Source organism: Neoarthrinium moseri, assembly GCF_022829205.1.
Source record: "Neoarthrinium moseri strain CBS 164.80 chromosome Unknown scaffold56_Wmoseri_CBS_16480, whole genome shotgun sequence".
Classification (NCBI taxonomy): Eukaryota; Fungi; Ascomycota; class Sordariomycetes; order Amphisphaeriales; family Apiosporaceae; genus Neoarthrinium; species Neoarthrinium moseri.
In genome coordinates, this window is record NW_026055170.1 from 175,059 (window position 1) to 203,040 (window position 27,982).

General features: G+C 50.8%; 9 protein-coding genes across 9 annotated transcripts; 4 read left to right on the forward strand and 5 right to left on the reverse strand.

Annotated features, from left to right (window-relative positions):
- Positions 1–1,729: 1,729 nt before the first annotated feature.
- On the reverse strand, positions 1,730–2,440 carry JN550_010631 (uncharacterized protein; the record flags this gene model as incomplete). Its single annotated transcript, XM_049308906.1, has 1 exon — positions 1,730–2,440. The coding sequence occupies one exon, from the start codon at positions 2,438–2,440 to the stop codon at positions 1,730–1,732; it is 711 nt and encodes a 236-aa protein (XP_049167436.1).
- A 905-nt stretch (positions 2,441–3,345) lies between these two features.
- On the reverse strand, positions 3,346–6,673 carry JN550_010632 (uncharacterized protein; the record flags this gene model as incomplete). Its single annotated transcript, XM_049308907.1, has 6 exons — positions 3,346–3,551; positions 3,637–5,455; positions 5,504–5,612; positions 5,660–5,783; positions 5,837–6,494; positions 6,545–6,673. The coding sequence occupies 6 exons, from the start codon at positions 6,671–6,673 to the stop codon at positions 3,346–3,348; spliced, it is 3,045 nt and encodes a 1,014-aa protein (XP_049167437.1).
- A 955-nt stretch (positions 6,674–7,628) lies between these two features.
- On the reverse strand, positions 7,629–8,366 carry JN550_010633 (uncharacterized protein; the record flags this gene model as incomplete). Its single annotated transcript, XM_049308908.1, has 1 exon — positions 7,629–8,366. The coding sequence occupies one exon, from the start codon at positions 8,364–8,366 to the stop codon at positions 7,629–7,631; it is 738 nt and encodes a 245-aa protein (XP_049167438.1).
- Positions 8,367–8,935: 569 nt separating this feature from the next.
- Positions 8,936–9,661, forward strand: JN550_010634 (uncharacterized protein; the record flags this gene model as incomplete). The annotated part of the gene is made up of 1 exon (XM_049308910.1): positions 8,936–9,661. One exon carries the CDS (start codon positions 8,936–8,938, stop codon positions 9,659–9,661), a length of 726 nt encoding a protein of 241 aa, XP_049167439.1.
- A 529-nt stretch (positions 9,662–10,190) lies between these two features.
- Positions 10,191–12,975, forward strand: JN550_010635 (uncharacterized protein; the record flags this gene model as incomplete). Its single annotated transcript, XM_049308911.1, has 6 exons — positions 10,191–10,403; positions 10,455–10,544; positions 10,598–11,965; positions 12,017–12,526; positions 12,587–12,729; positions 12,789–12,975. 6 exons carry the CDS (start codon positions 10,191–10,193, stop codon positions 12,973–12,975), a joined length of 2,511 nt encoding a protein of 836 aa, XP_049167440.1.
- Positions 12,976–16,673: 3,698 nt separating this feature from the next.
- On the forward strand, positions 16,674–17,647 carry JN550_010636 (uncharacterized protein; the record flags this gene model as incomplete). Its single annotated transcript, XM_049308912.1, has 4 exons — positions 16,674–16,844; positions 16,909–17,263; positions 17,334–17,451; positions 17,509–17,647. 4 exons carry the CDS (start codon positions 16,674–16,676, stop codon positions 17,645–17,647), a joined length of 783 nt encoding a protein of 260 aa, XP_049167441.1.
- A 2,065-nt stretch (positions 17,648–19,712) lies between these two features.
- Positions 19,713–20,607, reverse strand: JN550_010637 (uncharacterized protein; the record flags this gene model as incomplete). Its single annotated transcript, XM_049308913.1, has 2 exons — positions 19,713–20,273; positions 20,353–20,607. The coding sequence occupies 2 exons, from the start codon at positions 20,605–20,607 to the stop codon at positions 19,713–19,715; spliced, it is 816 nt and encodes a 271-aa protein (XP_049167442.1).
- A 3,036-nt stretch (positions 20,608–23,643) lies between these two features.
- JN550_010638 (uncharacterized protein) lies at positions 23,644–24,396 on the reverse strand (the record flags this gene model as incomplete). Its single annotated transcript, XM_049308914.1, has 1 exon — positions 23,644–24,396. One exon carries the CDS (start codon positions 24,394–24,396, stop codon positions 23,644–23,646), a length of 753 nt encoding a protein of 250 aa, XP_049167443.1.
- Positions 24,397–24,825: 429 nt separating this feature from the next.
- JN550_010639 (uncharacterized protein) lies at positions 24,826–25,152 on the forward strand (the record flags this gene model as incomplete). Its single annotated transcript, XM_049308915.1, has 1 exon — positions 24,826–25,152. The coding sequence occupies one exon, from the start codon at positions 24,826–24,828 to the stop codon at positions 25,150–25,152; it is 327 nt and encodes a 108-aa protein (XP_049167444.1).
- Positions 25,153–27,982: the final 2,830 nt, after the last annotated feature.

A 27,982-nucleotide genomic window follows, 5' to 3' on the forward strand; every position in this document is an offset into this window, starting at 1 on the left:
TCTAGATTATATACCCCTTGTTTGGTATTACGTGCCAGTCGGTAATTGACAAACGAAGTAAAACGTCAAATGTTCATTCTACCATTGATAGCAACTATGCCCCAATCTGTGGTCCTTGGCCTATGGGAGTGGAACGCCGACCGTACCGTTATATACATCCGCGGCACCCCGTCCTCTACCCTAACCCACCCTGGTGTTGTTAACGAAGCATCGTTCTACCCTTAATGGGACTGGAGGGGAATAAGCATCTGAAACCGTCCATGGAGCGGCCACACTTACGCAGCATGAGCAGGATTCGCTTCGCAGGTGGATAGTTAGCAGTCGCTTTGGCCAGATTCGAAGAACATTAAGCGACCAAAGACTTACCAGTTGTTGCAGGAGCAAGTGGTGCATCCACAGCTGGCAGGTCCCATCTTGGATGATTTATCTAATGTGGAGGCTTTAAGGTGTAATTAATTCCTTAAGATGAAGAACCTGGTCTCAATGGCGGGTGTTTTCGAGGAAGGAAGGAAGGTGTGGCAATGGAATTTTGGGATTTCTTCTCTTAAGTACTAGTCTAAACAATCTACACAACGCCGCGCAGAAACCCCCTCCCCTTGGGCACGTTGAGGAGTTGGTGTAGCACACCCACTTCTCTGGATCGTGCTATAATGCGGCCTGATGTTGGTTTATGGGCTGTCGATTATCGAACGAATGCGTCGGGAAAGGTGCGGGGCAGTGTGGACTGACATGGCACATTTCATGGCTCAGCATCCAGCGGGCGTCCCCGAAGCTGGTGGCGATCGAGATGGCACCGGCAACAGAGGTGATGTTGTTGCTGCTGCAACCCAAAACCAGGTAAGGGTTGTTTGCTTGCTTCCTTGTAATTGCTGGCTATGCATACACATCCTATGGTGCCCAGTTACGTTGCCGCTAGACTGCACCGAGACGCAGTATGAAGCCACTCATGATCTTCGCACCAATGACCATTCTCTGAGCTCTGATCTGAGGCTGCTGCAGCGTGGTTGCATGTTGGACTTGCAGCGCTCCAGTGTCTGGGTTTTCCATTCCACAGGGGCTCATCGCTGGGTGCTTTATTCGCTCAGGGACAACCCACCTAACGGTTCTGACAAATAGCAGCCTGTTATCCTTCAAGTTCCCCTCCGAACGAACTACAGTTGATTGGTAGCAGGTTCCACGTGCCCGAATATGTGAGGTCACTGCACAAGTATGGGATACGTGCTTCAGCCTGTTGAGGATTCGTCCGTCTCGGCGAAGGGAAGCACGGCTACAATGAGAGGGAATCGTGATGCTGTGCTACGTGGGCCCCATAGGGAGGGGGAGGGGATCCAATGCATTTACGTAAAGGGATGCAGCGCTGGTGAACAACGGCTTGCAGGACTCGAGCTTACCAGCTTACGTATCTGGTGATTCACTCTTCAATCGCAAAAGTTGTGGCAGCTATGAGCTTCCAGGGTCATCAGGGGACATACTGAAGGCTCTTGAGCCCTTCAACACCGTACAACGCAGCCATGTTGAATGCATAATGAAGAATATGGGCGACCATATAGATCTTTTTGTTCCGTGAATGAATAATAGTGAGGAACAAGGTAGTACCGGGTTGAGGCAAAGTCTTGTTCTAATATATTTTTGCGGTTAATATCTGTATTACTGTTTCTAAGCTGCGAACATGAATCACTAGCTTGAGAACTGGTAATGTCATGCAATGCCTAACTAGTATCTCCTGGTATTACACAAACTGTATATGCCCGAAGAAAGGCGACATGTGAAAGTTTGCCTGATCGGGGGGACTCCACGCTCCTAGAGTCTGGTTAGGGAAAATTTCAGGGGATGTGATGGTACGGAAGAAGTTCATTCTCCACTGTGTGCCATTCGCAGCTCCATTATCGACGTTAAAGAAGCCAAGTGGAAGGCTGATCGAAGACTTCCAGATTTTGTTTGTCTTGTCTAGAGTGGTCGCAGCTGAAATGCCGTCAAGAGCCGGATCCGTGATGAAGAACCTGTCGAAAACGGCCCCAGAGGCCCGGACCTTTGATGGGTTGTAGATAAAGGCGTGCCATGTGACATTGTTGGGGCTGACCTCGAACTCGAGATACGTCTGGGGATCCTCGGTGCCACGATAAACGAAGCACTCCATGACTTCATATTCGTATATGGGGTCGTTCATCTGATGGCTCGAGTTGAAGTAGAAGTATTGCTCATCATATGCCGTGAAGTCAATCTTGAGCGAAGTATCATCATAGCAGAGATCAACTTGAGTCTCCGGGAACGGCGATTTGTCAGGAACCGACTGAGAATATTTGATGCTGCCCAGCTGCGGGCAGGCGGGGACGGAGAGCGACGGCACCGCGTCATAGGCTGCAACTTGCTGCGTGCCCGGTCTCCCAAAGACTGGGGCAGCGATGGCGGCCAAGAGGCCGATGATGACAGTGGAAGACATGCTAGATTGATTGCACTGGACTTTGGTAACCTTTGGTGACAGTCGTAGATGTTAAACCAAGTCAAGGTTGAGAAGCAGAAATCCGGGTTCCGTACATGAAGCCTAAATGCAGTAAGATGCCTGCCAAATACGGAAGGTGCATTTCTTCTTAAGTAGTCAACAACACTTGGTTCTGTGACTCACTTACCCCGGCGGCCTGGGTAATGCCAATCCCTGTCTATGAAGACTTTGTTATCGCAGTGAATCGCTTCCGCAACAGCCTGAAGCCATTTCCAAGTCCCTCTCTGCGTGCACATTGAATTTGAAGAGATGGGAAGATGGGAACATGTGCATCTAGGTACGGCATTTTCATGCTGGTCACCCCTCGTAGATGTGCATTACAACTAGCGCCGCGAAACAGCCTAGGAGCACCAAGTGTTCTACCACCATCCTGACCAACCGCAGGTGCATCTACCAGGCGGCTTGTTTGGCCAATTAGGACGCCTGATGGCGACACGATCACAAAGTGGGCAAACCCTGTTGGTTCGGTTCGATTTCATCACTACTTTAAACATAGTAGGCTGATATATTTCCGCGCATTTATTAGTTGAGAAATTGCCGATCAGGATACTGTTGCTTACAATGGCTCTATTAAGTTAGCAAACAGAATGGTGCACAACAGTATAAAAAGCTAAAAACCGAGACTCGCCCAACGCACTAGGTACTACTTGCAGCATGATTATACATGTGGAAGAAGAAGAGATGTCTACGCGCTTCCAATATAAGAGGATTAGGCAATGCCTTTAGACACCATGAAGGGTAGACTTCAAGCCAGGGGCTTATAAATATACCTGTCAATCGGACCATTGCATACATACTGACAGTTTAGCATATAACGTGCTTTATTGTAGTAGAAGTGCTCTTCACTAATATGCATTGGCTCGTTCGCTCCAGGAATCGTTCCAGCTGAGACTGGGTTTCTTCATCCCTGACTGAATTACATTATCTGCCAGAAGCTGCAATCCGCCAAGGTGAGCGCCGTTGGCCTCCTGCGACCACATCGTAAGAGAGACGTAATTCTTGCCGTCATAATTCAGAATCCCCTCTGGCACCGGGAAACGAATCTGAGGGCCTAGATTATTTACTTATCGGGTCTAATTAGTACGCCTCGCCAGATTGACAACACCTTAATCCTCTTGAGAAGAGAGATGACTCACTGTATTTTCCGTACTGCCACCCGTTCACATAAAGCTGCACACGAAAGCTAATTAGCTCACTGTTGTCGTTTGTGCTGCTAGTGAAGACAAAGCTCATCGGAATATCCCAACCACGAGGCACTTGGAGGTTGAAACTGGTGGCGAAGAAGCCGATTCCGGCAGAATCAATACCCTGAAATGGTGATCTGGTGACCCAATCTTTCGTAGGAGAAGAGGGGAGGTGATATCCTTGTCTTTCTGCCCACATCCCTCCCTCGTTAAGTGGACCACGAGTGTGATCAACATGGTCTTCACCGCCAAGATTTCCAGTGATTTTCCAGAATACATCGGTCTGGGGGTGTCCTGACAGTTGGTAGTCGATAATCCCCCGAGGTGTCTTCATGGTGTCGTATCCAGGAGTCCAACTCGTCTCTTGACCCATATGATCGATCACTACTGTAATGACGAACGTTTCACCCTTTACAATATCCAGAGTCGCAGAACCGCCCAAATTCAGGGTTTGGTTATATGACTTTGCATTGCCAGAGCCAGTGTATGATCCAACATAAGTTGAGTTGATCCAAATCGAGTGCCCAAAGCCCGAGCCACCGGTGGTGGAGACATACAAGGACGACTCGTTGCCATTTGCAACGAAGTATCCACGGTACAATAGCGACCCGCTATGGAAACCATAATCGCTGGCAATGAGGCTTGTTGGCGTTTTCAGTGAGAACAGGATCCCATTGTCGTCACGAGCTGTGTTATTCGTCGTCTCGTGGTCAGCTATGGTCCACTCTGAATCGTCATAGCGTTGTTGAATCTCGGGAAGGGAATCCACGTATTTCCACTCCAATTCCCTGAATCCTGGAAGAAAGAGTGATGGCGGCTCGTACTTTAGTGACGCAGATAGGCGGCCATTAGCTGATTTCACACCGGGGACTTTCTCTCCATTGAAATACAGGCTGTTGCTCCCTGGCAGTCCTGCAATGACCTCAAGGTGGGTGGTAGCATTCAAATCCCCTGTGAGATATAGCGAGGTACCAGATTTGACAGCGCTACGAAGAAGGTAGCCTGCCTTGACAATGACCCTCTCCTTCGTCTGGGCGGAATAGTTGCCTATCGGGGCAGGAGCTTCAAGTTCTAACGCCCAGTAATTCAGAGCATCATTACGCCATAAGAGATAAACATCCAGATTGCTTCCATAATGCAAGATCTTTCTTGACTGTGCAACTTGCCATTGTACCACTACCAGTGGTCCTTTAGCCTCGATCTGGACAGTGGTAGCATCACCCTCGACCACTGGCACTCCCAGCCTGGAAGAAAAGCCCAGTTCATGTGTTTCATTTGCTAGTCCATATAATAGCAGCACATGCTTTTCGCCACTCTTGGAATGAGTGAATACATCCGCAGATGAGTACACAAGGTTAATATCTCCAAACTCGTAGTCGGTGACGTGGACCTTTGAATCTCTCCCGTTCAATGTCAAGGTCCCACCGAGTTGCGGAATTGTGATGTTCCCCAGACTTGTAGGTACCGTGAAAGTGTACGGCGTTTGAGAGAGGGACGAATAATCCGAGTGGCGGGTCACGTAAAACCTTGTAGTCTTGCCGAAGACAGGAGTTGTTGTAAGTTCAGAGGTGCTTACGTATGTCGAATTGGTAATGTTCCCGGGTATCGCATCTAGATATTGAGGGGAGGAGGTGATGAATTGGGCGATCAATTTTGCCTCGGCGAACTTCTCACGACCTATGCTGCGATCCTCTTGAATCACAGCCCCATAGTCGTATGAAGTGTATCCTCCAGATTGGCCTAGGTTTCCCCAGTTTGTACCACCATATGTCTACATTGTGAGCTTTGAAAAGAATTCAAATTAGATGTGGAGCCATACCATATAAATGTTCAGGACGCGCACACCAAAGCTCAAGTTGTTCTTAAAAAAGAGCCGCTCATACTCGTGATTGGTAAGAGCTGCGCATCCTTCCAAACCTGTGCCGCCCCTGATTCTTCTTAGCCTTGGCGTGCGAAACGAATCGTATGGCCTTACCAATTGTCAATAGCACCTCCTTGAAACTCAATAATCGCGTATGGAGTATTTGGGCTTTGTTTGAGGTGCAACTCGCGCCAGTCCGTAGGAAGGTTTCCAGCAGTCCACTGCGCGGGATGGCCGCCTGCAAACCCACCATGTTAGCCCGGAAGTTCAAGTGTAATTCGTATCACTTACAATCCCAGCCGATTGGATAGCTGTCGTGCCCATATATATCAGGACCACCTGGCTTCTCAGGAGTAAACTGCCCAATAACAGCAGCTTCGTTGTTTATGAACGGAACGACGATACCCATCTGGCGAAACTGCTCATTGACAGCCTTTATATACTCAACGTCCGGCCATTTGACCCAGCTTGCACCAAATGTATACTCATTCTCAACCTGTAACAGAATAACAGGACCACCATTCGTAATTTGAGCATCGGCTATTATTCTCCCAATGTGCGAAACATAGTTCCTTGTAGCTTCGAGATACCCCGACTCATTCGTCCTTAGCATAGCGGGATTACGCTGTAACCACCCTGGGAACCCGCCGCCAGAAACCTCGGCGTTGATGTACGGTCCCGGGCGAGCTAAGAGATATATTCCTGCTCTTGCGGCTGCTGCAAAGAAGGGCTCGAAAGCAAATACGCCATTGGCAGCGAAGTGTCCGGGACGGGCCTCGAGGAGCGCCCAGTCTACATAGAACGACACCCCGGTGTATCCAAGGGCCTTGATTTTCTGAAATACATCGAACCAGAGATCAGGTACCGGTAGTCGCCACGGATGGAACTCGCCCGAGTAGAACAAGATACGCTCACCACGGACAAAAAGGGAGTGCTGGTCCCAAGTGACCTGGTCTCGTTAGAACATGCAACAGGCCTCATGCCGGTGAGTACTATTACCAGGTCCTGAGTAGGCTCTCTTTTTCCACAATTAGGGACTGTGTACTTACTTTCGCCTAAAGTGGATGTATATACACCACCACAAAAGAACGACAGCAGAATCACAGCTGAGCACCAAAAATTAATCATTGTGTCCATCTATTAAGAAGCCAGCAAGGTGCAAGTTACGCAGGGACAGTTTGCACAGATTATGGATAGACCAGTATCACGGTGGATCCCATCTCTTTTACAGTCTGCTCTCACATACATTCTTTGATGTCGGTTAAGCGGATTGTCATTTTCCGGGAAGTCACGGTCCGCCGCTCCGTGAGGCCGTTTCAATGCTTCAGGTTGACAGCGACATGTGGTTGGTGGAATTGCTCTTCAACGCCGTCTGGAATGACAGTCCACATTAATTTGGAGGCGTTGGAGAATCCTAGCAAGCTGAACGGCCATCTACAGGCGATGACTTGGAGATGAGAAATACCTCATGCGGGGAAGGAAGAGTCTGGTCCCTTGGAACCCGGGAATGTGGTCACACTACAAGCAGCTAGTCAGAACTACGGTCTGGATAGAGCTCAAGTAAATCTCTCTGTAACAGCGAAATACAACAATACACTTATAGAGACGTGGTGGCCACGGCCAGAACTAGTTTCAACTTCTCAGTGATCGTGCGACTTAGATCCACCCATCCCGATGGAGTGACTCTGTGTTTTGGGGTAGTGTCTGACTTCAGAGTTTGCATTATGTCCAGCACTATTAACCTACCATGTCGGGCAGTCTTTGCTACTTGGATGCAGCTTATCTTGGTCAATCATTTATGGCTACTCAGACATTCTACCTAACGTCCAAATGGTAGATAGCTTCCTAAAGCGTAGGCATTCAATTCTTTTTATCTTTCTTATTTTTTATTTCTTTTAATTACCTATTGGCTTGCTTAACGGAACTTCCGAGCACCCACATGAACACAATGATGGCCTAGTCAGGATTCGGAGAAGCTATATGTATTTTGAGACGGACAATGCATATGAATGTGATGTCACGCCAAGTAGTTGTAGCACCTTTAGGGACTATTAAGTTTTCTACCACTTGTAGCAGCTATATATCAATAAGTATCAAGCACTTGGTCCACCACTGCGCCCTGGGGATCTCCCAGGGTAGAAATGGGGAAGATGCCATCCATGAGGGTTTGATAGGAACAGAAGTCATTGGGTTGCAATAATGTTTCAACAGAGAACTCGTTGTAAAGCGATGGCCAGTCGACCATACTGCTATACAAGTCGCTAGTCTCGCCGCCGGGCGTCGGGAAGTCTGACGTACCATTGGATAGGTGCGAGCTCTCCGCGGTGGTTGATAAAGTACTTTGGGGTGACGGTATGCTGGGAGTGCCGCTTGAAACTCTCCCTTGTCGTCGAAAGTACTCAGATGGCGTCAAGCCTGTGATATCCTTGAAAATTCGATGGAAATGCCACTTAGAAACCTGAGCTTTCCTGGCAAGGCGTCCTGTGGTTTTGGAGATCCCCTCATCGTTCCCTTGACTCGCTCCGGGCACAGCCTGATGTTTTAACTCCTGCACGATCAATGACCTGATTCTAGTTGCTGCTGCAGCCTCTGGCATCTTCCCACTCTGGGGTCTGCAGCGTTTGCACGAACGGTAGCCGGCCTTCTCGGCATCTCGTGGCTGCTCAAAGAACTCGACATTTCCGCGTCTGGCGAGACGAGCCGTACAGACGGGTCTGCAGTAGATTTTTGTCGTTCGTACAGCATATACGAAAGACCCGTCGGCCGCAGGATCGCGAGATTGGACGGCTATCCATTTTGATCCTTCGTCTCGATAGCCCATTATTGCGTGTGATCGGATGGGAAGCCCAGCGATGGATGATGACGCGTCTGGTACGCTTGCCTTGCTGCGCAGAGTCTTATTTAATGTGGATGAAAGGATGATGGAGACACAAGTGCTTTCTCGTTTCGCATCCGACTGATGAATGGTTTAAAGAGTCACGACTTCGCCCCAGTCCATTCAGAATGTAGTTGTGCTAGTGACCTCAGCTTGCTGTCGATGTGGCGAATCAGCGTCGAGCAAGCTGTACTGTCGCCCACCACTGCCCCACCTTGCTCTCAAAATGACCAAGTGAACAGCAGAACAGCTATGCTGACATGGACACGAGCGACTAACTCCGAAGTCGAGAGTCATCCATTTTTTGCGCTAAGAGGAGCGCAAGATCTCGTCATTGGGTAATTCTTTGGCAATCAGGGAGAGGGTTGCTCAGTTCCGTGGAAATCTGGTATACTTGCTGTACAGACAAACTGGCTGTCCAAGATTATAAATACTAGATGACACCGCAAGTGTTTCACTGATTTCAAGAAACTGTGCTTCCAGGTCACGTCTTTTATATAATTCCACTATCAACAATGACTATGGACGCCCATTCTGTTATCTCTCCTGCCATTCTTTACTGGGGAACGCCTGTCGTTCTGATTACTTCTCGGAACGAAGATGGCACAGATAACATTGCTCCAATGTCTTCGGCGTGGTGGTTAGGACACTCGTGCATGCTCGGCCTTGACACAACATCCAAAACAACACAAAACATTTTGCGTACTCGGGAGTGTGTCCTGAATCTGCCAAACGACACAATGTCGGCCTGCATCAACGCATTGGCTGGTGCGACCGGATCAAACCCGGTGTCCCCCTCCAAAAGGCGCCGAAACTACAAGTTCGTCAAGGACAAATGGACAAAATCCAAGCTCAGCCCTGAACCGTCCAGCATCGTCCAGCCGTCTCGCATTGTCGAGTGCCCGGTGCAGATGGAATGCCAGCTTCTGCAGGTCACAAACCTGAGGCCAGATCTGCCAGATCGCTGTGGAATCATAGTTGCGGTTGAGGTCCGAGTTCTTCGCACTCACGTATCTAATACCCTACGGATGGATGGCCATGAAAACCGAATCGACCCTGACAGATGGAAGCCTCTCATCATGTCGTTTCAGCAGTTCTATGGTCTCAAAGATGACAAAATTGGTCCAAGTGTGCTAGGTCATATTCCAGAAGAAGAGTATCGAAAACTGACTAAAAGTGATGTGACGAGAGTGCCGGGAGATGATGACGATGTGTTAGCAGTCACAAAATGTAGAGCCTAGATACGGAAATGGCGGGGATTCTATTTCCATTACCATAGACGTTTTGTAACATCAACATAGTTTGAGGTTAGAGATGAGAGCAGGCTAATCAATACATGTAATATGTTTGATGCAGCCTGTCACATAGCTTTAGTTTCCTTTTCTCGTCAATGCAACCCCTAGAGCCCATGTACATGTTTCTCCTGACTATGAGACCAAGCAGTGTCACCTCGGCTTTAATATGTTTGAAAATTCGGAAGCTAAAGAGAAGAGAGCGAAGCAATGAAAGGCTTCGAACTGGGACAGAGCATTGCTATGACGTGATAAGAAAGAACATAAAAGCCATACTTCCGCTCAGTTTCCAAAGTCTCCCGGGCGGGCTCGGGTGGGGGCCCATGTTCACCGGGCCCGGCGATGGTCCGTGCGACCATTTACGCGCTTGCCGAGTCGTCCGAGAAATCGGATGTCCAGCCATCATGTAACGCGCATCATCATCGTCCACAACCGCGTAGGGCAACGACAGTAAGCTCAGGCCCCTCACCGCTCCAAAATGGCTCAAGTCCAGCTGGCATTGGAGATAGCCTTCTATGTCTATCCATGTGGACTGTTTGCCACCCTCTCTCTGTCTCAATTGATCCGACATTGGCGGGATCGACGAAACGTGAGCGAACTAGCCGACGAGGGGACCGAGGAGTTTCGGCGCTTCCATTCAAGACTCACGTGGGGTCTCCAGCTTCTACTGGCTCTTCTTCTGGCAAGTACTGTCCTGTAAAGTGGGCTACGAATACGTGCAAAGCTAATATTCCATATGCAGACCGCCAGCGTCATACTAGTCACTCATGATGCTGTTTCTGGCCGATACGACAAGTCCGAGGAAGTCAACTTTCCATACACTGCATATCTGGTCTGAACACGTTCCAAACGCTCTAAACATCACCTCACTGATCTTACATGCAGGCTTCGTACGCTGGTGTTACTCTGTACTTCTTGGCTGGTCTTTTGCCCAACCCAGACGGACCATGGTCTCCCACCGTCTCCCATAGCCATGCATGGGTGGCTGGTATTATGCTCGAGGCCGTCATAGCCATCATTTTTAAGTCAGAGCAAAGATCTATACGGGTGTCCGCACGACTTCTCAATTCTCTCTTCGGTCTCGGCGTGTCGCGGATCTCGGTTCTACTGCTGATGACGGTGCTTCTTGTCTACAAACAGTCCAGGTTGAGGGCACTAGAGTCTGGCTCGAATTCCGAACGTCGCCCACTCCTGGAGAACGGTCATGGTCCTGCTAGCAACTATGGTGGCACGCACGCTCGTGCAACAGTCTCGGGTACTGACAAGCCACGTGATGCACAGAGCTCAGGCTGGGTTGAGTATTTTGCTGGATTCAGAATTCTCTTCCCCTATCTGTGGCCCAAAGACTCCCCACTTTATCAGGTGATCGTGGTCATCTGCTTGATTCTTTTGGTCTGCCAGCGTGCAGTGAATATGCTAGTTCCTATACAGCTTGGATATCTGGTTGACGCTCTCGGCTACGGCAAGATTCCACTCAAGGAGATCATCCTCTATGTAGTCTACCGATCACTTCAAGGTAACCAAGGAGCTCTTGGCGCTGCTCGCTCTGTCTTATGGATTCCAGTCTCACAGTCGCTGTTCCGCCGCCTATCTTGCGCTGCGTTCGAGCATGTGTTGGGCCTTTCAATGGATTTCCACTTAAGCAAGAGAATCGGCGAAGTGACCAGCGCACTGAGCCGCGGTGCCGCCATGAATACATTCTTGGAAAGCTTCCTCTTTCAGGTTATACCGATGACCTTGGATATATTTCTCGCAGGGATCTTTTTCTTCATTCAGTACGACGCGTTTTACACGCTCGTCGTTTTCTTTATCATGTGGTCCTACATCTTCCTCACTATCTATATGGCCAAGTACCGGGGCCGGCAACGTCGAGACATGGCGACAAAGTCTCGCGAGATGGATGCCGCGAAGACAGATGCCATCATGGCGTTCGAAACGGTACAGCACAACTGCGCTGTCCCAGCCGAGACGGAGAAATTCAGGAGCCACGTTACTGTTTACCAAACCGCGGAGCGACTGGTGCAGCTATCACTGAATGGGATGAACCTAACTCAGAGCTCCATATTCTCGTTGGGAACGGCGCTGCTCGTGGCCATTTCGGCCTACAAGATTTCCATCGGCCAGCAGGAAGTTTCCGAGTTCGTGACTATGATTATCTACTTCACGCAACTTCAAGGGCCATTGAATTTCTTCGGCACATATTACACAATGTTGCAGAACAATCTCATTGAGGCGGAGCGAATGCTTGATTTGGTCAGTCCACGTCATTCATAGGTATCTAATCTTAGCTAACACGAAGCACAGTTCAAAGAGACATCAGGGATCGTGGAGAAAGAAGGTGCGATCACCCTTCCGCCCCCGCGAGGAGAGGTGAGGTTCAACAATGTTGGCTTCTCTTACGGGGGCAAGGAGGGAGCATCGCCGGCGATTGACGGTGTCGCCTTTACTGTTCAGCCAGGCACCAAGACTGCCATAGTAGGAGAGTCCGGAAGCGGGAAGAGCACATGCCTGAAACTTCTGTTCCGGTTTTATGATGTCAAAGACGGTTCAATCACGGTTGATGGCCATGATCTTCGAGATCTAAAGGTTGATAGCCTCCGAAAGCACATCGGGGTCGTCCCACAAGATACTGTACTCTTCAACGCCACGATCATGTACAACTTGCTCTACGCAAGCCCGACAGCAACCGAAGTTGATGTATATGCGGCCTGCAAGGCTGCGAATATACATGACCGCATACTTGCCTTCCCCGATCAGTACAATACGAAAGTCGGAGAGCGAGGACTAAAGCTATCTGGAGGTGAACGCCAGAGGGTGAGTCTGTGCCCTTGAAAATCTCTTCTTGCCCGTACTCATTATGTTCTGGATATATAGATCGCGATCGCAAGAGCAATCCTTAAGGACTCGCGCATTTTACTACTCGACGAAGCCACAGCCTCGCTCGATTCTCATACCGAGCGGCAGATCCAAGAAGCGCTGGAGAGGGTGACTGAAGGACGGACTACGATTACCATTGCGTAAGTAAAGGTGCATTAGACAGCGGCGCACCTAAAGTACTTGCTGATATGATTCGCAGTCACCGTCTCTCCACTATCACCAATTCAGACCAAATTGTGGTTCTTCATAAAGGCAAGGTCGTTGAGCGTGGCACGCACGCAGCACTCCTTGAGTCTCGTGGTCGTTACTTTGCCATGTGGGAGAAGCAGACTACGGCCGAAAAGGAGAAAGAACAGAAAGAGAAAGCTGAAGTAACCGAGATGTAGCAATAAGAAGGTGATAAGCTAGTTGTTTCATGTACAGTAGTCAACTACCCCGCGTATAGATTTTCTTATTAACCACTAGATGAATTTGAGCCTCCTAACCTGTAAAAGCCAAAACAGTTACAAGGGAAGAACCCGACAATGCCAGTCACATGAACAATGACAGGTGCTGCAAAACCATGCGTGACAAGCAGCTCAGACGAGATTACCAGATTCCTGGATCCCTGGAAAGGATTCGCTGGTAAGTTACCGTGTTGGGGTCATGGTGGCTGATTGGCTGAGACATGGATCATATTGGTAGTGGATCGTAGGTCAGTGGGGCAGACACGCAACCCAAAGAACTTAACCGGGGATGATTAACCCTTACGGAATGGTGGGAAAATAGGTCTTAGAAGCAATAGACAGCGGCTGGGTCCTATACGAGAAGAGACAACTTCGCTTCCGAATTTTGAGGGACCCCGTTCGGTTGCGTTTGAAGTACTTCCGGCTTGCATCCTGCTGCACTCCGGTTCCCATAATTTCTGGGTAAGTCGCATTCTCTGCTGCTCAGTGCTCCTGCGCGTGGTGTCGCTCTTTTGCCCCGTTCCCATGCCTGCATCTTCAAAAGTCTCCTGGTACATTCGTTCGTTACTGGCTGCGTCGAGGTAGATCACGTTTGCCGGCCATGTCTCCCTCAAACTTACGAGGCATTGTTATGCTGATGTTTCTACCCGCCGTCCTCGGTGTCAATCTTTTGGTTTCTCATTTTACTGGAACTGTTTCCTCGCTTTCACTGACTAAATGTCATGGCAAGTGGGATCTAGCGTTGACGTCGTCAACGACTGGCTGCGGAAGGCTGCCAGCATGGCTGCAGTTGCACTCGGAGTCGAACACAGTTTACTGCATCGATGAAAACTGGTCAGGACCGGGAAATGCGTCATCGTTCCAGATAGCTCGGGATGGTTCTCTGAAACAGACCGGCAAAGCAACCACGAAAGGGATGTCTGTTCATGGCATGTTGTATGGTGGGACGGATGGCCGCGGATTTCTGATTACATCTGAATAGTAAAGCGCCCCTGATCTGAGAGATCTCAACTTGGACACGGCTGATTGATTCCTAGCACGCCCTCGACCGTCACGACCTATAAACTACCGTTGAGCAATGGCACCGCTCCACTGCAAACACTGGAATTCACGATGGCGGAGCCTGGTCCAAACTCCCGGCAGGACAAACCGCATCCTCATGCAGCAATCCCCGATCCAACGGGCAGGTATCTGTTCGTGCCAGACCTCGGCGCCGATCTGATACGTATATTCAGCATCAATGCTCGTACAGGGAACCTGACAGCTTGTGGAACAGCAAAGGCAGGCCCAGGCGATGGGCCTCGGCACGGGGTTTTCTGGGCGCCTCGTCCGGGCTCCCTCAAGGGCCTGAGGTTCTACTCTGTTAATGAGCTTGGCAATTCTGTTTCGGCATGGATTGTGAAGTATTCAGGCCCAGGGTGCCCATCGCTGGTGAAGACGCAGACGCTCTCGACCTATGCCGAAGGCGTAACCCCAGGAAACACCACCAAAGCCGCAGAGATCCATGTCAAGGGCAACTTTCTTTACGCTTCAAACCGTGCCGATCAAACATTCGGCCCTGAGCAGGATTCGATTGTTACTTATACCATCAATGCAAAAACAGGCGACATCACTCTCCTGGAGGCCACCAGTGCGTATGCCTACTATCCGCGAACGTTCGAGATAAACAGGGCCGGTAATCTAGTGGCTGTTGGAGGTCAGACAAGCAGCAACGTGGCTATCATAGCCAGAGATCCTGCGACTGGCAAATTAGGGGAGCTTCTAGCCAACGTATCGGTGGCGACGCGTGGTACCGCAGGCGGTGAAAATGGGCTCAGTGCTGTTGTCTGGGTTGAATAGACGCCAGCTTTCAAGTAGAAGGCCACCTCCCCGGTCGAAAGTTAATGCTCTAGACCGACATATGTAATTATATTAACTTTAATATATATTATTAGATACATACAGAGTTAATTGAAGAGTATTTGGGCCTTGGACTGGACGCCTGACGACAGTCAGTCACTCTCAAAGCGGTCTAGTCTCGTTGAGGCTCGGAACCCAGTCAGGAAAGCTGTGAGCTTCGGCCCCCGTGCTTTCCGTCAGCGAAGCTGCCTGGAAGCCAATGTCGGTTCTAGACTGCTTCTTGGGGCAAAGCTAACTCTGTTATTATAGCTTGTATACATAGTGCGCCAACTCTGAACGTATTTATATCTGTTAATGATATTATACTGTACAATCTACCATGATTTCTTCCAGTACACCCGTCCTGAGACACGAACAAATGAGAGGGTCGAGGTCTGTGGAGCCCACCCGGAATCGTTGACACACCAAAAATGACAGTTGAACGTCTTTTTTTTTTTTTTTTTTTGAAAGCCTAAAAGGAAGAATTTCTGGCCGTGGGTACGCTATGGAATTTCTCAATTCCACGGTTGATAATCCTTGGTCAAGATTTGTGCCAAGATACGGAACATATCCCCGAAGTTAAGATGGGGGGGAAAACCTACGCAACGCCTCCCTTTCACTCGTATTAGGAGCCATGCCGAATCCTCAAGCCCCACTCAAGGACTGATTTTCCCATTGAAGGAATACTTTGCCACCTCGGGAAAGGGATCTCGCTATCAGTGATACTATGTAAGTATCCGACCACAGAGAGAATATTTCTCACGATACGTAACAGGAACGGCTCGGCCCTCCATAATGTTTGTCTTTGAGCAAATTCTATGTTCATCTCAACATTTTGTACCTTGGAAGTGTGATCTGTGTTATATGGTCCATCTTGGTGCCCATCGCCCTGCACTAGACCCCACGATCGCCGCTATCCGTCGGTCAATGGGGTCAGGGTGTAGAGTTGGCACCATTGATAAACGAACGACACCGTTAGACCATTAGAAGATCAGTGGCGCTTCGGTAGAAGACCCCGGATTAAAAAAGAGCTGAGTACCTGGGCAAGGCCCGCCCGGGTCTCGGGAGAGCTTACGGGAGCGAGTGACCCCAGTATGGAGTCGTCTGGACTCAGCATTTTCTGCGCTAGTGCCCGATATCTACATCCTAGTCAGTCAGTAGGAACATCTTGTGTCAGCTCGCGTCTAGCTACAATCTGTCCAAGAGACTCGCGCAGAGTATTACAGGGAAAAACTATGGTAACCTTCCGAGTGAGATAGCTGAAAGAGACTATGTTGAGCATCTTTTCTCAGTTGCAGCCTCTTCTGATAAGCTCTCAAGGCTTATCGCGATGATGCCGCCAGTAGAAGCCTCGCGTCCAGCTGAGGATGATGCCATTTAAAGTTGGGCTAGTGAAATAGCGCCGGACACCTATCCTTGCTTTCGTCCCGTCCTTCTGCGAAAAGCCACAAGCGACACCAGGCCCAGGGCAGTTATGGGTGCATAAGGGCCTACACGATGGAGCTCGAGTCATTTCCCAGGGTGGTGCAGTCTCAATGTGAAGCAGCGACAAAGAATTCAGCACCGGCTAGAGTTCGATGTTGAGGGCATTCCCTATTACTTAAGCTTTGCATGGGACACGTCCCGAATGCAACATTTTGTTGCTTAATAGCGAGTGCGCTGCCGATCTGATCGTCGCTTCTGTCGATCGCAACTCCTCCCACTGGATCAACAGGCGGTCCTCGCTGTCACGTACAGTACGGAGTTTGGGGTAACCCACCATGACGACTGCCGCGGAAATCGATGCCTATGACATTCAGACTCACCAGTCTACCATCGCGGTATGGATCCTGACTTCTTTCGCGGGTGTCTTCCTCGCAATACGACTATATGTTAGGCGAAGTCGGATCGGTGCATTGCTATGGGATGATTATTTGCTAGCTCTTGCCTACGTAAGTCCCAACTCGCTGGAAAGCCCTCGCACAGTCCTAGGCCCTGTTTCTCAGACTCGCACAGATCCTCTTGCTTGCTGGTGCTGCTTTGGTCAGCGTATCATTCGCAAGTGATATCGCGGTCGACGACGGGAAGAGCCATTTCTTCTTCTACCATCAATTGAGCAGCAGCATCTTGACCTTGGCAACGACCTGGAGCAAATGCGCCTTCGCACTGACCCTGTGGCGCCTCGCCCAAAAGGTGGGAGCCAGGATCTTTCTGGTGTTTCTGATCATCAGCTCCCATCTTTTGGTGGCGGTTAGCGTACTGGGTATTTATATCCCAGCTTGCGGAGATCCTAAGACGCCGGTACGCCCTTACTACGCCGGAGGCTGCTATAAGGAGAGCGTTGTGCGGACTCTTTTCATCGCGCCCATTGGTATGATATTTCTCACCGCTGATTTGGAGACTCATGCTTGTGACAAGGTATACTGACACAGGTTATGTAGTTTATGGAGGAGTCATGGACGTGCTACTCTCTATTTTCCCTTGGTTCATCGTCCGAAAGCTTCAACTCAAGAGACAAGAAAAATTAGGAGTGGCGGTCGCTATGGGCTTGGGAATGCTGTATGTGTTCAACGACCGCTGGTTGACTTGTGTGAACATTACTGATGTCTAGCATAGGACTGGCATGATCGTGATCTTAAGATGTTTCCTCCAATATAAACAACTGGTAGGACGATTTGGTGAGTATCAGCTCCTTCGAAGCATCCCAACTTTCGAGCAAGAAGTCAAGACTAATGTAGCGATTGTGTCATTCTAGACTCTTTAGTATTTCTACAGATATTCAACGCCCTTGAACCGTCGATCACTATTATACTGCAAACTGTCCCTATCTTTCGCGTACTTTTTAAAGAGGCAAAGACAAGTTTGAGCAGGTATAAGGCGCAGTCTCAGCTTCAGTCCCCGACCTCCGATATTGAATTAGTTCGACATAACCTCAATAACAGAGTCCTATCGTCAGGTCATCCGGACGGATACAAAGAGATTGGCATGGTTCATCTAGCAGTCCGACCAGGTGGCCGCATTGTGGAGGTTAAGGACTACGTTTCTGTGGGCACGAGATCTCGAAACCCGTGACGTTAAGGTTCTAGATTTAAGAGAATCAGAATAACAAGATTTAAGACTTCATGCAGTATCAGCACGAGATTCGCAACTAAACGATGTATCTGGGCCGAAAACCGGCACAGATAATTGTCTGCGTCCGCGTTCAGTGTTCAGCTACCATAGGGGTATGCGCGCGAATATTTCATGACTTGTTCTATTCTTCGTCGCATGTACCAACCCCTCAATCCAGTGCAGTGCGGGAGAGAGTTGAGTGACTCTCTTTTCCAATCATCCATAATGCAGCCGACTTGTGTGTTTGTTCAAGTCTCATTCATTCAGTACGGTAGAGAGTCAGGTGTGGGGGGCATGATGAAAGCAGAGATGCAGAAGAATCTTCTAACATATCGCCAGTAACTGGACAAAGCAGCTGCGATGATGCAGGAGGGAATGTCACGGGTCGTGATGGACACGGAAAATTGGGAACGGAACGGAAATGTACTTACTGGGGAGGATAGTGGCGGGCCCAAAAGCCCGGAAGAAGCTGTATTCCCGCCTCTGCCGCTTCAAATGGCTGTAATGGACGGAACTCCATTGCTGTTTACCTCGACCTAGTCGGGCTACTTTACCTCACCCGTATCAGGCCGAAGTGCGACTTCTTTGCATGCCCCAATAAACATCTCGTTAGCGTTACCAGAGACATTTGGGGCTGGATGCCTACCGGGCCGTGGAGGGCAAAGGCACTTCTCACTGTTGAGATCCCAGGTCCGAGCCAACTCCCCAAGATGGAGAACAGCATCTTGTGAGCACCTCCAATCGTTGTTTAAGATTTCGATCAGCCTAGATATCCCCAGTCTATCCTCCTGGGACCTTGCGGCGGAAAGTTGGCTGTTCAGAAGGACAGTGTGGTTTAAAAGATCAGCCAATCGCGACCCTGCGTGGAATAACTCATTCCTCAAAGCTGTGAATCATTCACCGTTACCTTCACCGAAGACACAGATAGACGAGTCTTGCTCGTCGTATCTACGGCTTTCCCAATAGTTAGGGTCTTTGCGAATGTGGCAGGCCACCATGTTTGAGTATGGTGCCGGATACTCAGCATTGCATTGTGGTAAATGAACAATCAGCCTGCAACAATTTCCATGGATTGGACAGCGGTATGTAGCATCGATATCCACGTAGCATGGATAGTCACAGGACAGGCTGTGGCTGGATATACGGATTACGGACAGTATACCCTGTCCTGGGGTTCAGCACAGAGGGAGGACGAGTGTCATGCTCCGCAGAGGTGTAGTGTACGTTGATGATTTGACACATTGGATACACCAACCTAGCCCAGGACTCGAAAGTGGCGAAGGATGTGACGCGCTTGGGTTGACTTATGATCTGGAGGGGCACCGGGACAAGTCTCGGCGGAAAGTTCAAGCAGGTTCCTCTGGGCAGCAGTACCACCTGAGCCCCCTTTCAAGTGGATTACAAAATCACAACAAAGCTGCACTGCGCGGCCGGCCTGAAAGGAGCCGATTCACGAAAAACAATAGCCGTGTATTCATCTGTCTCTCTTTGTTCAACCTGTGAACAATGTATTGTGCCAAAACCCAGCTCACGCCCCGGAGGGGTACCGAGCTTGTCATGCCGTAAACCAATGCCATATGCAAGCCTCGCATTTTTGTTCCCCAGGGTATCATCAATATCCGCCATCAAGCAAACATGTAACGCCATTCCACATAACACGAGGGGGATCTTGTCCCATCGCCTTCGTTCACTCGTCATGGACCCATTTCCTATGCGCCGCCTGTGCTGTCATCGGCAATGCCCTTATCCTTGCGCTCGTCTTGCAACAGGCGAATCAATTTGTTGATGGTACCGCCGTCTCGTAGCTTCTCTACTTCCCGCACTGCCTCGTCTTCTGCCATGCCTTCGGCCATGTATTCCTTGATCTTGTCCCAGATCACCTTTCGTCGCGAGTACCAAGTTCGGCCGCGAGGCTCAGGTCGCCATCGCGAGCCCCAGTTGGCGTCCAGGTCCTCGATGGCAGGCTGGCCGTCGATGCCTTCCCTGTATTCTTTCCAGACCTCGTCGACGGTCCCGACCGTCCTATAGTCGTACGAAGGCGGGCCAGGCGTTTGTGGGGCCTGTAGGCTGTGCTGTTTTGGGAGCAAACGTGGATCTGGATGGCTGTTCAGAGGCGAATGCGGCGGCGGCCTGGCCGGCCGCGGAGTCGCGTGGGAGGCGGGTGGTCGCGGGGGACCCTGTGATACTTGCTGAGGAGGCACCGACGTCGGGGTTACTACCGGTCTCGAGGATCTAGGGTCCGGGTAGCCAGGAGGCGACAGTTGGAGCTGCTGGAAAGACAGGCTGTTGTTAGCTCTCAAGGTGATTGGGGGGCATAGGCGAGGGATCTTAATTAAGACCGGGACGTACCGAAACAGCGGCCTGGTACTGCGACGCCTGTCCGCTGTACAGGGTTGCCAGGCTGCCCCTCAGATCATTCAGCTGCTGGGTGATGCTCTCGTACTGCGCCGATATGGTCGCGACATATTGCTGATGCTGGGCCTGGATCTGGATGATGGTCGCGATGAGCTGCTCTGGGCTTCTGCCCATCAGCTGGTCCTCGGTCACCAGCATCGGCATCGACGGCATCGGTTGCGCGGGGCCTCGCCCCAACGACGATGACATGGCGGCGATGGAAGCAGTAGCGGGGGCGGAAGCGGAAACGGCGGTAGCAGCGGCGGCAGAAGCAGCAGCAGCAGCAGCAGGAGGAGGAGGAGGACCAGGAGCGACACCCGGGGCAGAACCAAGACCGGCTATGGTAGATGCTTTGGTGGTGGCATGTCTCTTGGACGGCGTGGCTTGAACGCCGGCAGTTCGCTGCAGGTCGGATGCAGCCGGGCGCTTTGTCCCTGCAGCCGTCGACGGGGTAGGTATGCCGGCTGACGGCGAGGGCAGCATCGAGATCGAGGAACGGGGTACTGACACAGGAGCGCGTCAGGTCGAGTCGGGAAGAGGGAAAAGGTCAAATAAAACGTATCGACAGAGAAAGGGACGGCACCCCGGGCTAGCCGGGCACTGTCAGACGAAGCAGAGTAGAAAGTCGGATTGGGGGAGGATTAGGACAAAAAATAACAGAGTGCTGACAGGCGCTTCCTTTTTTTCCTCAGTGCTGATCTCACCCAGTCTCCCACCTCACAAAACAGGGTCTTTGGCGTCAATGTGAGACAAAGAGACCGACCACTGGTCGAGGTCACGTGACGGTCGCGTTGATGCCGCCGGGTCCGCGTTCTGTCGCGCATCGGGGGACCGTCTACGGCCCCCCTCCGTCGCGGCTCGAGCTGATTGATGGATGTGTTGCGGTTTGCCATGTGCCGCAGATTCAAGTGCGAGGCCAGGTGACTGATGATGTTCACTGCCGCGAGCAAATGCACGGCAAGGTGGTAAGTTAGTGGTGGGTAAGCAGCAGAGCCCTGAATCTGCCGATGGATCAGGTTGTGTGGCGCATTCTGTAGTTATTTAGAGACCTGTATCAATCCCGTCCCAACTTTGGAGCCTCACATGCCTTGAGGACATGATAGGGTATGTGGGTAGGTAGCCGGTAGCTTGGTAAGCATCCTCAGTATACCCTCCCTTTCTTAAACGCTTAACTTGGTGTATTACTTCCGGCTCTTTCGGGCACCAGCCTGGCCTGAGCCTAACGCTGACTGGATCAGTGTGATGAGACCTTTGCGGTGGAACATGTTGGAGGGCATTCTCCTGGGCATGGCTAAGGAATAGGTTCGGGCCGGATACGCGTGGGCGTAAAATGTGAGCGTATGGGGAGTATGAATAGTCCAGGGCTGGCATGAGCATCTTGAAGGTGTTTCGCTTAGGATGCGCTATCTATCGCTGTTGTACATTATCGCGACTGTATCAAGTACAGCTACTACCCGGGAACAGGAGCCATTTATACATTGTAACACTTGTCGCTGGAAAACACTCATTGGTTGCAGTTCGCGATGCACCAGACCGCGACAACTTGCAAAACTGTTGCCACAACTCATGGGACGTCGTGCCACAATGAGGTGCTTTCGGGATTTTGCGGCGCTGACTGGACCCAGCTACTGTCGGCTCTCTGACTTGGCTTGCCACTCGCTCATCTCATTGAGTTGTCGGACCATAGCGCTTCCAGCCTTCTGGTAATGTTGTGCTCTCGGCCAAATCTACGCGCGAGCTGAAAGTTCCAGACGATATAAGGCACCTTGACGCTGCCCCAGAAGCCAATATCGGTACAGTATTAGTCGTCACACTAAGTGCGGTACCCGAACATCGAACCATAAGGCAGCTGACTCTGCTGGGTCTCTCGAACGACGTCTGACTCTATCGCTGAAGTTTTACGGAACTAGTCAAACATCCTCCATGATACTGTTTGTATTAAAGTACTCATGTTCATCACCGATGTCGTGGTTTCTAGCGGTCATTAATCATCATTCTATACCAATCCGGAAAGTCACGTATACGCCACTGGCCGCTTAATCCTAGAATAGACCCCTTTCAAACTTGCAGCCGAGTCCTCCTGGATGCTACCTACACAACATATATAGCACCATCCTCCGCGGTCAAAGACCCTTGATTCGCACGGCTGACCCGTCGGCATGAGACCAGGATCGCGTCTGCTTATGAGGCCTACAGGCCGACTCTTTAGTAACACCTCGAACTCTCATACGCACGACATCTTTTCGAAGTTGCGTCATATAAAAAACCATGCTCCAACTGAAGTCTTTCCCTTGTTATTTTTGCGTGTAGCTTCATGTTGACAGTCATGTTCTCCACGGGGATCCACAGGTTGATGTTGAGGAAGGCAAAGCAACATAGCAGAAGAGAAAAAGTCTAATAGCATTAGGCCTTTGCCTTGAGCACGAGGCATGATAGGTGAGATGCAGGGGGTTTAGGGGCTGGGACGGGTCATGGGCAAGTAAAGTATGTTGGGATAGTAACATCAAGTCTCCGGGTGTTAATCTAGTAGGTTGTATCTTCGACGAGAGCCAACTCGAAAGATGTCGTTATTGTGCAATAGGGGGGCTTACTTGGAATTCTTCCTCGGAAAGAAGAAGAAGAAGAAGAAGAAGAAGAAGAAGAAGAAGAAGAAGAAGAAGAAGAAGAAGAAGAAGAAGAAGAAGAAGCCCTCATCCTTAAAAGAGGAACGCGATATAAATTCTGGTCAAGACTCAAGTCGTGTGTATGGATATTGGTGTTTCTGCCAGATGCGGTAGACTTCCCAGCTGCAATTCTCCCTAAGATAAAGAGCACCGGTGCAGCACAAAACACATGACACAAACAGATGGTATGGTTCATTTGGTTCCGCGAATGCTAGAAAAGTTGGGGAAAACCGTGGCTTCATGTATCCATAATGCTCATTAACCCCATTCCTCTCCCGCCCTTGTTCCACCACTCTAGTGGTATTGCCTATCCAGCAACTTATGACTAACTCCCCAGCCCAAACTATGCAAAGTCAATTCCAGTCCCCCTTCTTATTACCACGTATGCAACTAAATCTGATTATGATGTGCTAACAAATATTTCAAATGGGAATTAATGCAAATGAGGGTATACAACGCCTTGATCAATGCAGATGCCGTGTCTGCCAAGCACAATCGGTATGCAATACGCATTCTCCAGCCACGTCTACTCGTATCGCTTCGTCCATGCTATTCTTGTTGCCTGCCAAATCTTGTTAAGAACTCATGATCGGCCAATCGCCCATCCCATCGTCTTGCCCTTTCTGCATCGCTTTGTGCTATCGTCACACTCGAGCTCGAGTCGGTAGCGGCGCACACTGCCCGTGTCGTCATCGAAAGCCAGTCTCCGGTTTTGCTTTGGTACAAAACAGTCTGGGACCACATGCTTGAGAATCCAGCCCCTGATGCCTCGGCTCGCGGCATCTATCGCAGCATACTCGAGTTTGCGGGTGTGGTCGCTCGTCCAATAGTGTGTCGTCTGGGGAGGCGGGGGATGAATAGGTTCGGGGCTTTGGGCAACCTCGTCAGTTCCCAAGGAGACCTCCAGACTAGGGAAATGGAAGTAGGAATACGATTGCTGCTGTGACCTGGGCCGTTGAGCTTGATGACTGCTAGCAAGGCTGCTACGAGGACTGGGTGTCGACCTAGCAGCACGACGGATTGACGGACGTGAATAGGGCCGCGTTTGAGATGAGCCACCGGATGTCGTAGATGTCCTCCGTCCAGATGTTTGAGAGCCACCAGAGTTGGAGCCCGAGGGGATAGATCCGTAACCGGAGTCATGGCGCTTCATCGCTGCGGGCTGAAACACATCCTCCTTCCATTTGGGTGAGCTGACTCGCACAGGGCAGTCCTTGGATACAGGTTGATACGCATCAACCTCGTAGAAGCTGTGATATGTGGTGGCAGAAGCGGCAACACTTGTCGCGGAGTATGTTCGGCGCAGGCCAGACTCAAGTGGTGAGAGGTGGGACATGTTGGAAATGGTCTTTCCCGTCTATATGCATAGGGAATAGCTTTGGGTAACACCGGCGAGGGCCGAGATAGCCGTGAGCGAAACTCTTGAGGAAAAACAAAGAAATGACTTCGAGCCGATTTCACACAAGGATATTATGTGGCTCCGATGGTGCTTCATATAAAGCCCCTGAGAGACAAGGACCGTTGCTGAGGTGAAATGAGAGTCGAGCTTCGAACATTGGTCCAGAGGCCAGGAGAAGTTGCGGTCAGGACCTGAGAACTATGAGGTGACGATGTGTTTGATTCCAATTTCCAGAGAACGGTTCCCGGAACTCAAGTGGATCTATATGTATGTACGCCCGCAGGACGGGTAAGGGAGCCGTGATCGTGGAAGGGAAAGTGTGGTTAAAAGGAACTCGGGTTATTGGTGCTCCAGGGACTGCAGCGCATGCAGGCCCAAGGCAATGGCGCCGACCCGCATACAGCTACGGCGCCAACTGGAGGCCGTCGACAATCTTCGGACGAACGTGCCCTCGCAGCTGGAGTCGGCGGGGTTGAGCAAAGCGGGAACGGAACGGGAGTTCCCTCGCCTCACCACAAGTCTCCAAACCGGGAATTTGTAGCCGGTGAAAGCAGCCAGCGCGGGCTGGAAAACGTCAACTCAGGACGTCCCAGCACGAGGTTTGGTATGATGTCGTTTTCAGGAGTCGGTGAGCTTTCTGCAGTCAAAACAGTTCCGGCTGCTGTGGACCTCAAGACAAGCTTGGTCGTCTGATTTCTGTTGAATGAAAGGCGGTCTGTTGTCGCTTGCCCTATTCCAGCATCACTTCCAGCGGTCGGTGACCCCGCTTGAACATCAATACCCCACGTTGTTCGCTGGCTAAGGTCGCTAAGCAGACAACGATGCCATGCCGTTGAGGGGCCGCTACGATAGAGATTGCGCTAATGATTCGCACGATGCTGTAGAGGACGGGGACTGCTGTCGGCGCAAGATTGGGGAATAAGCAGGCAGCCTCACTGAGGGGCGCCGTGAGAAAAGGGACGGGACTTGCAACCCTATTAAAGAAGCGCGACCATGTGGCAACCGATCACCAGCGAACACCCCTCTTCCAAACGTGTGAAGATTCTCGTGACCCTGGATCGTGGATCTCCCCTTGCAGATATCAATGCAGCAAGATGAATGGGACGCTGTCACTGGCTGGGGTGGGTGGGGCAGGGGATGGCGACGATACAGTTAAGCCCAAGACAGTGCTGCCCGATGTCGCTTTGTCGCTCTTTGACACTTGGAGGGTTAGTATGAGCGATGCCCTTCACGATTGCTTCTCCACTCGCTCGATGGAATGCATGTGCGCATTGTATGGATTAACTAACGTTAGACGGAAGAGGGGAAGTAGAAGTAGCGCGGAAGAGGAAGCATTTAAAGCACTGCTACCGAGGTGAAATCGGACAGAACTACGAATACACCCATGGGGAGACTATGAAAGGATGGCCGATCCATTTTCGTTGTTGGCGGCTAACATTCTACTATCACCTGCCGAGCATGACTTGTAGCCATCTTCAGCTTCGTTGCTGTTCCCGTGGTTCGTGACCAGGTCCCTCGTTTTCACATGCTGATGCGGCGGTGCTTGTGCCCAGCTTGCCAGCATTGGACACGCGCGCCTGTCCACGGGGCTGTCGCAACTGCCACGACCCTTTTGAGGAGAGCTGGGGCATTCATTGGACAAGAAGCTTGAAGGACCAGATGGATAGTGCGGATTTGTTGGTGGGCAACAAGCCTTCCTACAGCTCCCCAGACCAGTGGATCACAATCCTTAGGCGTTGTGCGCTCCTGGTGAAACTCGGCCAGATGGTTGTTCGACCTCCTTGCAACTTGCGCTAGCCTTCCCGAGGCATTGAGCGGCTGGGTGGTCGAGTGGGCGGTATTTGAGCCGACATGGGGTAGCATTAAGCGTGAGGCGTACTACCTACCACACTGTCAGCTGAGATACCCAGGTTGCCAGGGACCGAGGACGAGACACGCAAAAGACGTTTGGGGATCCAATCGAACTGCCATAGCTTCGATACAAGACCAGCCAATCACGGTGACGGTCACGTGTTGATTTCTTCAACTGTGACAACGCTTGTCTGACTGTTTTGCATTCAGAAGATGGTTTGTGATCGTCCAGTACCTGACCACTGCTTGGAGTGATTGCGGTGCCCCCGACTGTATTGGAGTTGTTGCAAATAAGATAGACTGCCATGATTATGGTATCATGAAGATGTGAATCAGGTATTGGTTACGGAACCTTAGTGTTCAGCTTGAAGATGCCTTTGCCTTTGGCCTTAACATATCCATCCGGCCAAGGCCGCCCATGGGTTGCGTCATGTCGCTATGCGCCGGGAGTAGGCTTGCTACCTAGGTACTCTGTACGCGACGGGGCTCTGGACCCTTCCGCGCAGGTTGACATCAAAACTTGTAGTCAACATTCGGACTGTACAAATTCGCGTCCATAGTTGGGGAAGCAATCGAGGTCGAAGGTCGTCCTCCGGTATTCCTAGGGGTACTGCACTCTAAGGTTTGTCTACCCCAAATGGAGAGAACAGTATACACCTGCGCAACAAACGCGACTCTGATAGTGGAACCGCCCCTAGTTTCTTCGGCCATAAATCTCGCCGTTGAGATGTCTTCTCCTTGCGAAAAGTAACTTGTATGACCCAGTCCGTGCATTCTTCCAGTCTAAATTTGCGCAGTTACGCGCACACGGAGGTTTCGCGAGTCACGGCGCCAGAGGAAATGTGACACTTCCACGTCCTCGCCATACATTTAGGCGTGTGTGCTGGGCGGCTGAAAGTGACCCTTAGTGGCATTGGATAGGTCCCGTCTCATCATATCGGACGTGTTCACTCGCTATCCGCAGGATTCGATCGAGAATCCGACCTAGACAGTCCGAACTTTATTGATTTGTACTTATTGGAAATCGTCAAGATGATCACCGCCCAGCTGATGAGCCCATCAGCCGCAAACGTCTCAAGGTGAGAAGGCCACGAATCGGCAGTACATTGCCACGGCGGGATCTTCCAAGATAACGCTAGTGGTGGGGCAGCCTGCCGTCCCCTAGCGACGGAGCCGCTCTCAAGGTTGTTAGTGGCCCTGAACTTGAAACAAGATAGGGTTGAGACGACTCAGTCATCAATCAAGGAGAAACCCGTCTTCGCTGGCTGGCGTGATGGTCTCTAGGGAGAAACAGTGGAATGATCATGGGCCTTAGCAACTCTATACCTAAGAGTCCAGGGGATCAAATTGCCAGGACCCTGCAGCGCTCTATTAACGCCACGATCTGCCATTCTTCCCTGGTTGCTCAACTCTGGAGCTGACGACGACTCTTTAACATGAAAGCCACCAATGCGTAGCCTGCGTGGGTCCCCCCAGGCGGCGGCGCGCAAGTACCGTCAACGACGACATGGGGTTTTGCTTTCAGAGCTCAGCCTGGCCACTGGACCCCAGTTGGAGGAAGCAAATATTCATCATCCCATCCAAACCCATGGCTTCCAGTTCCCTGAATAGTGTACGGAGGTCAGTTGCCCCTATTCTAGCAGGGAGCCACTGGTGGAGAATACAATCTATC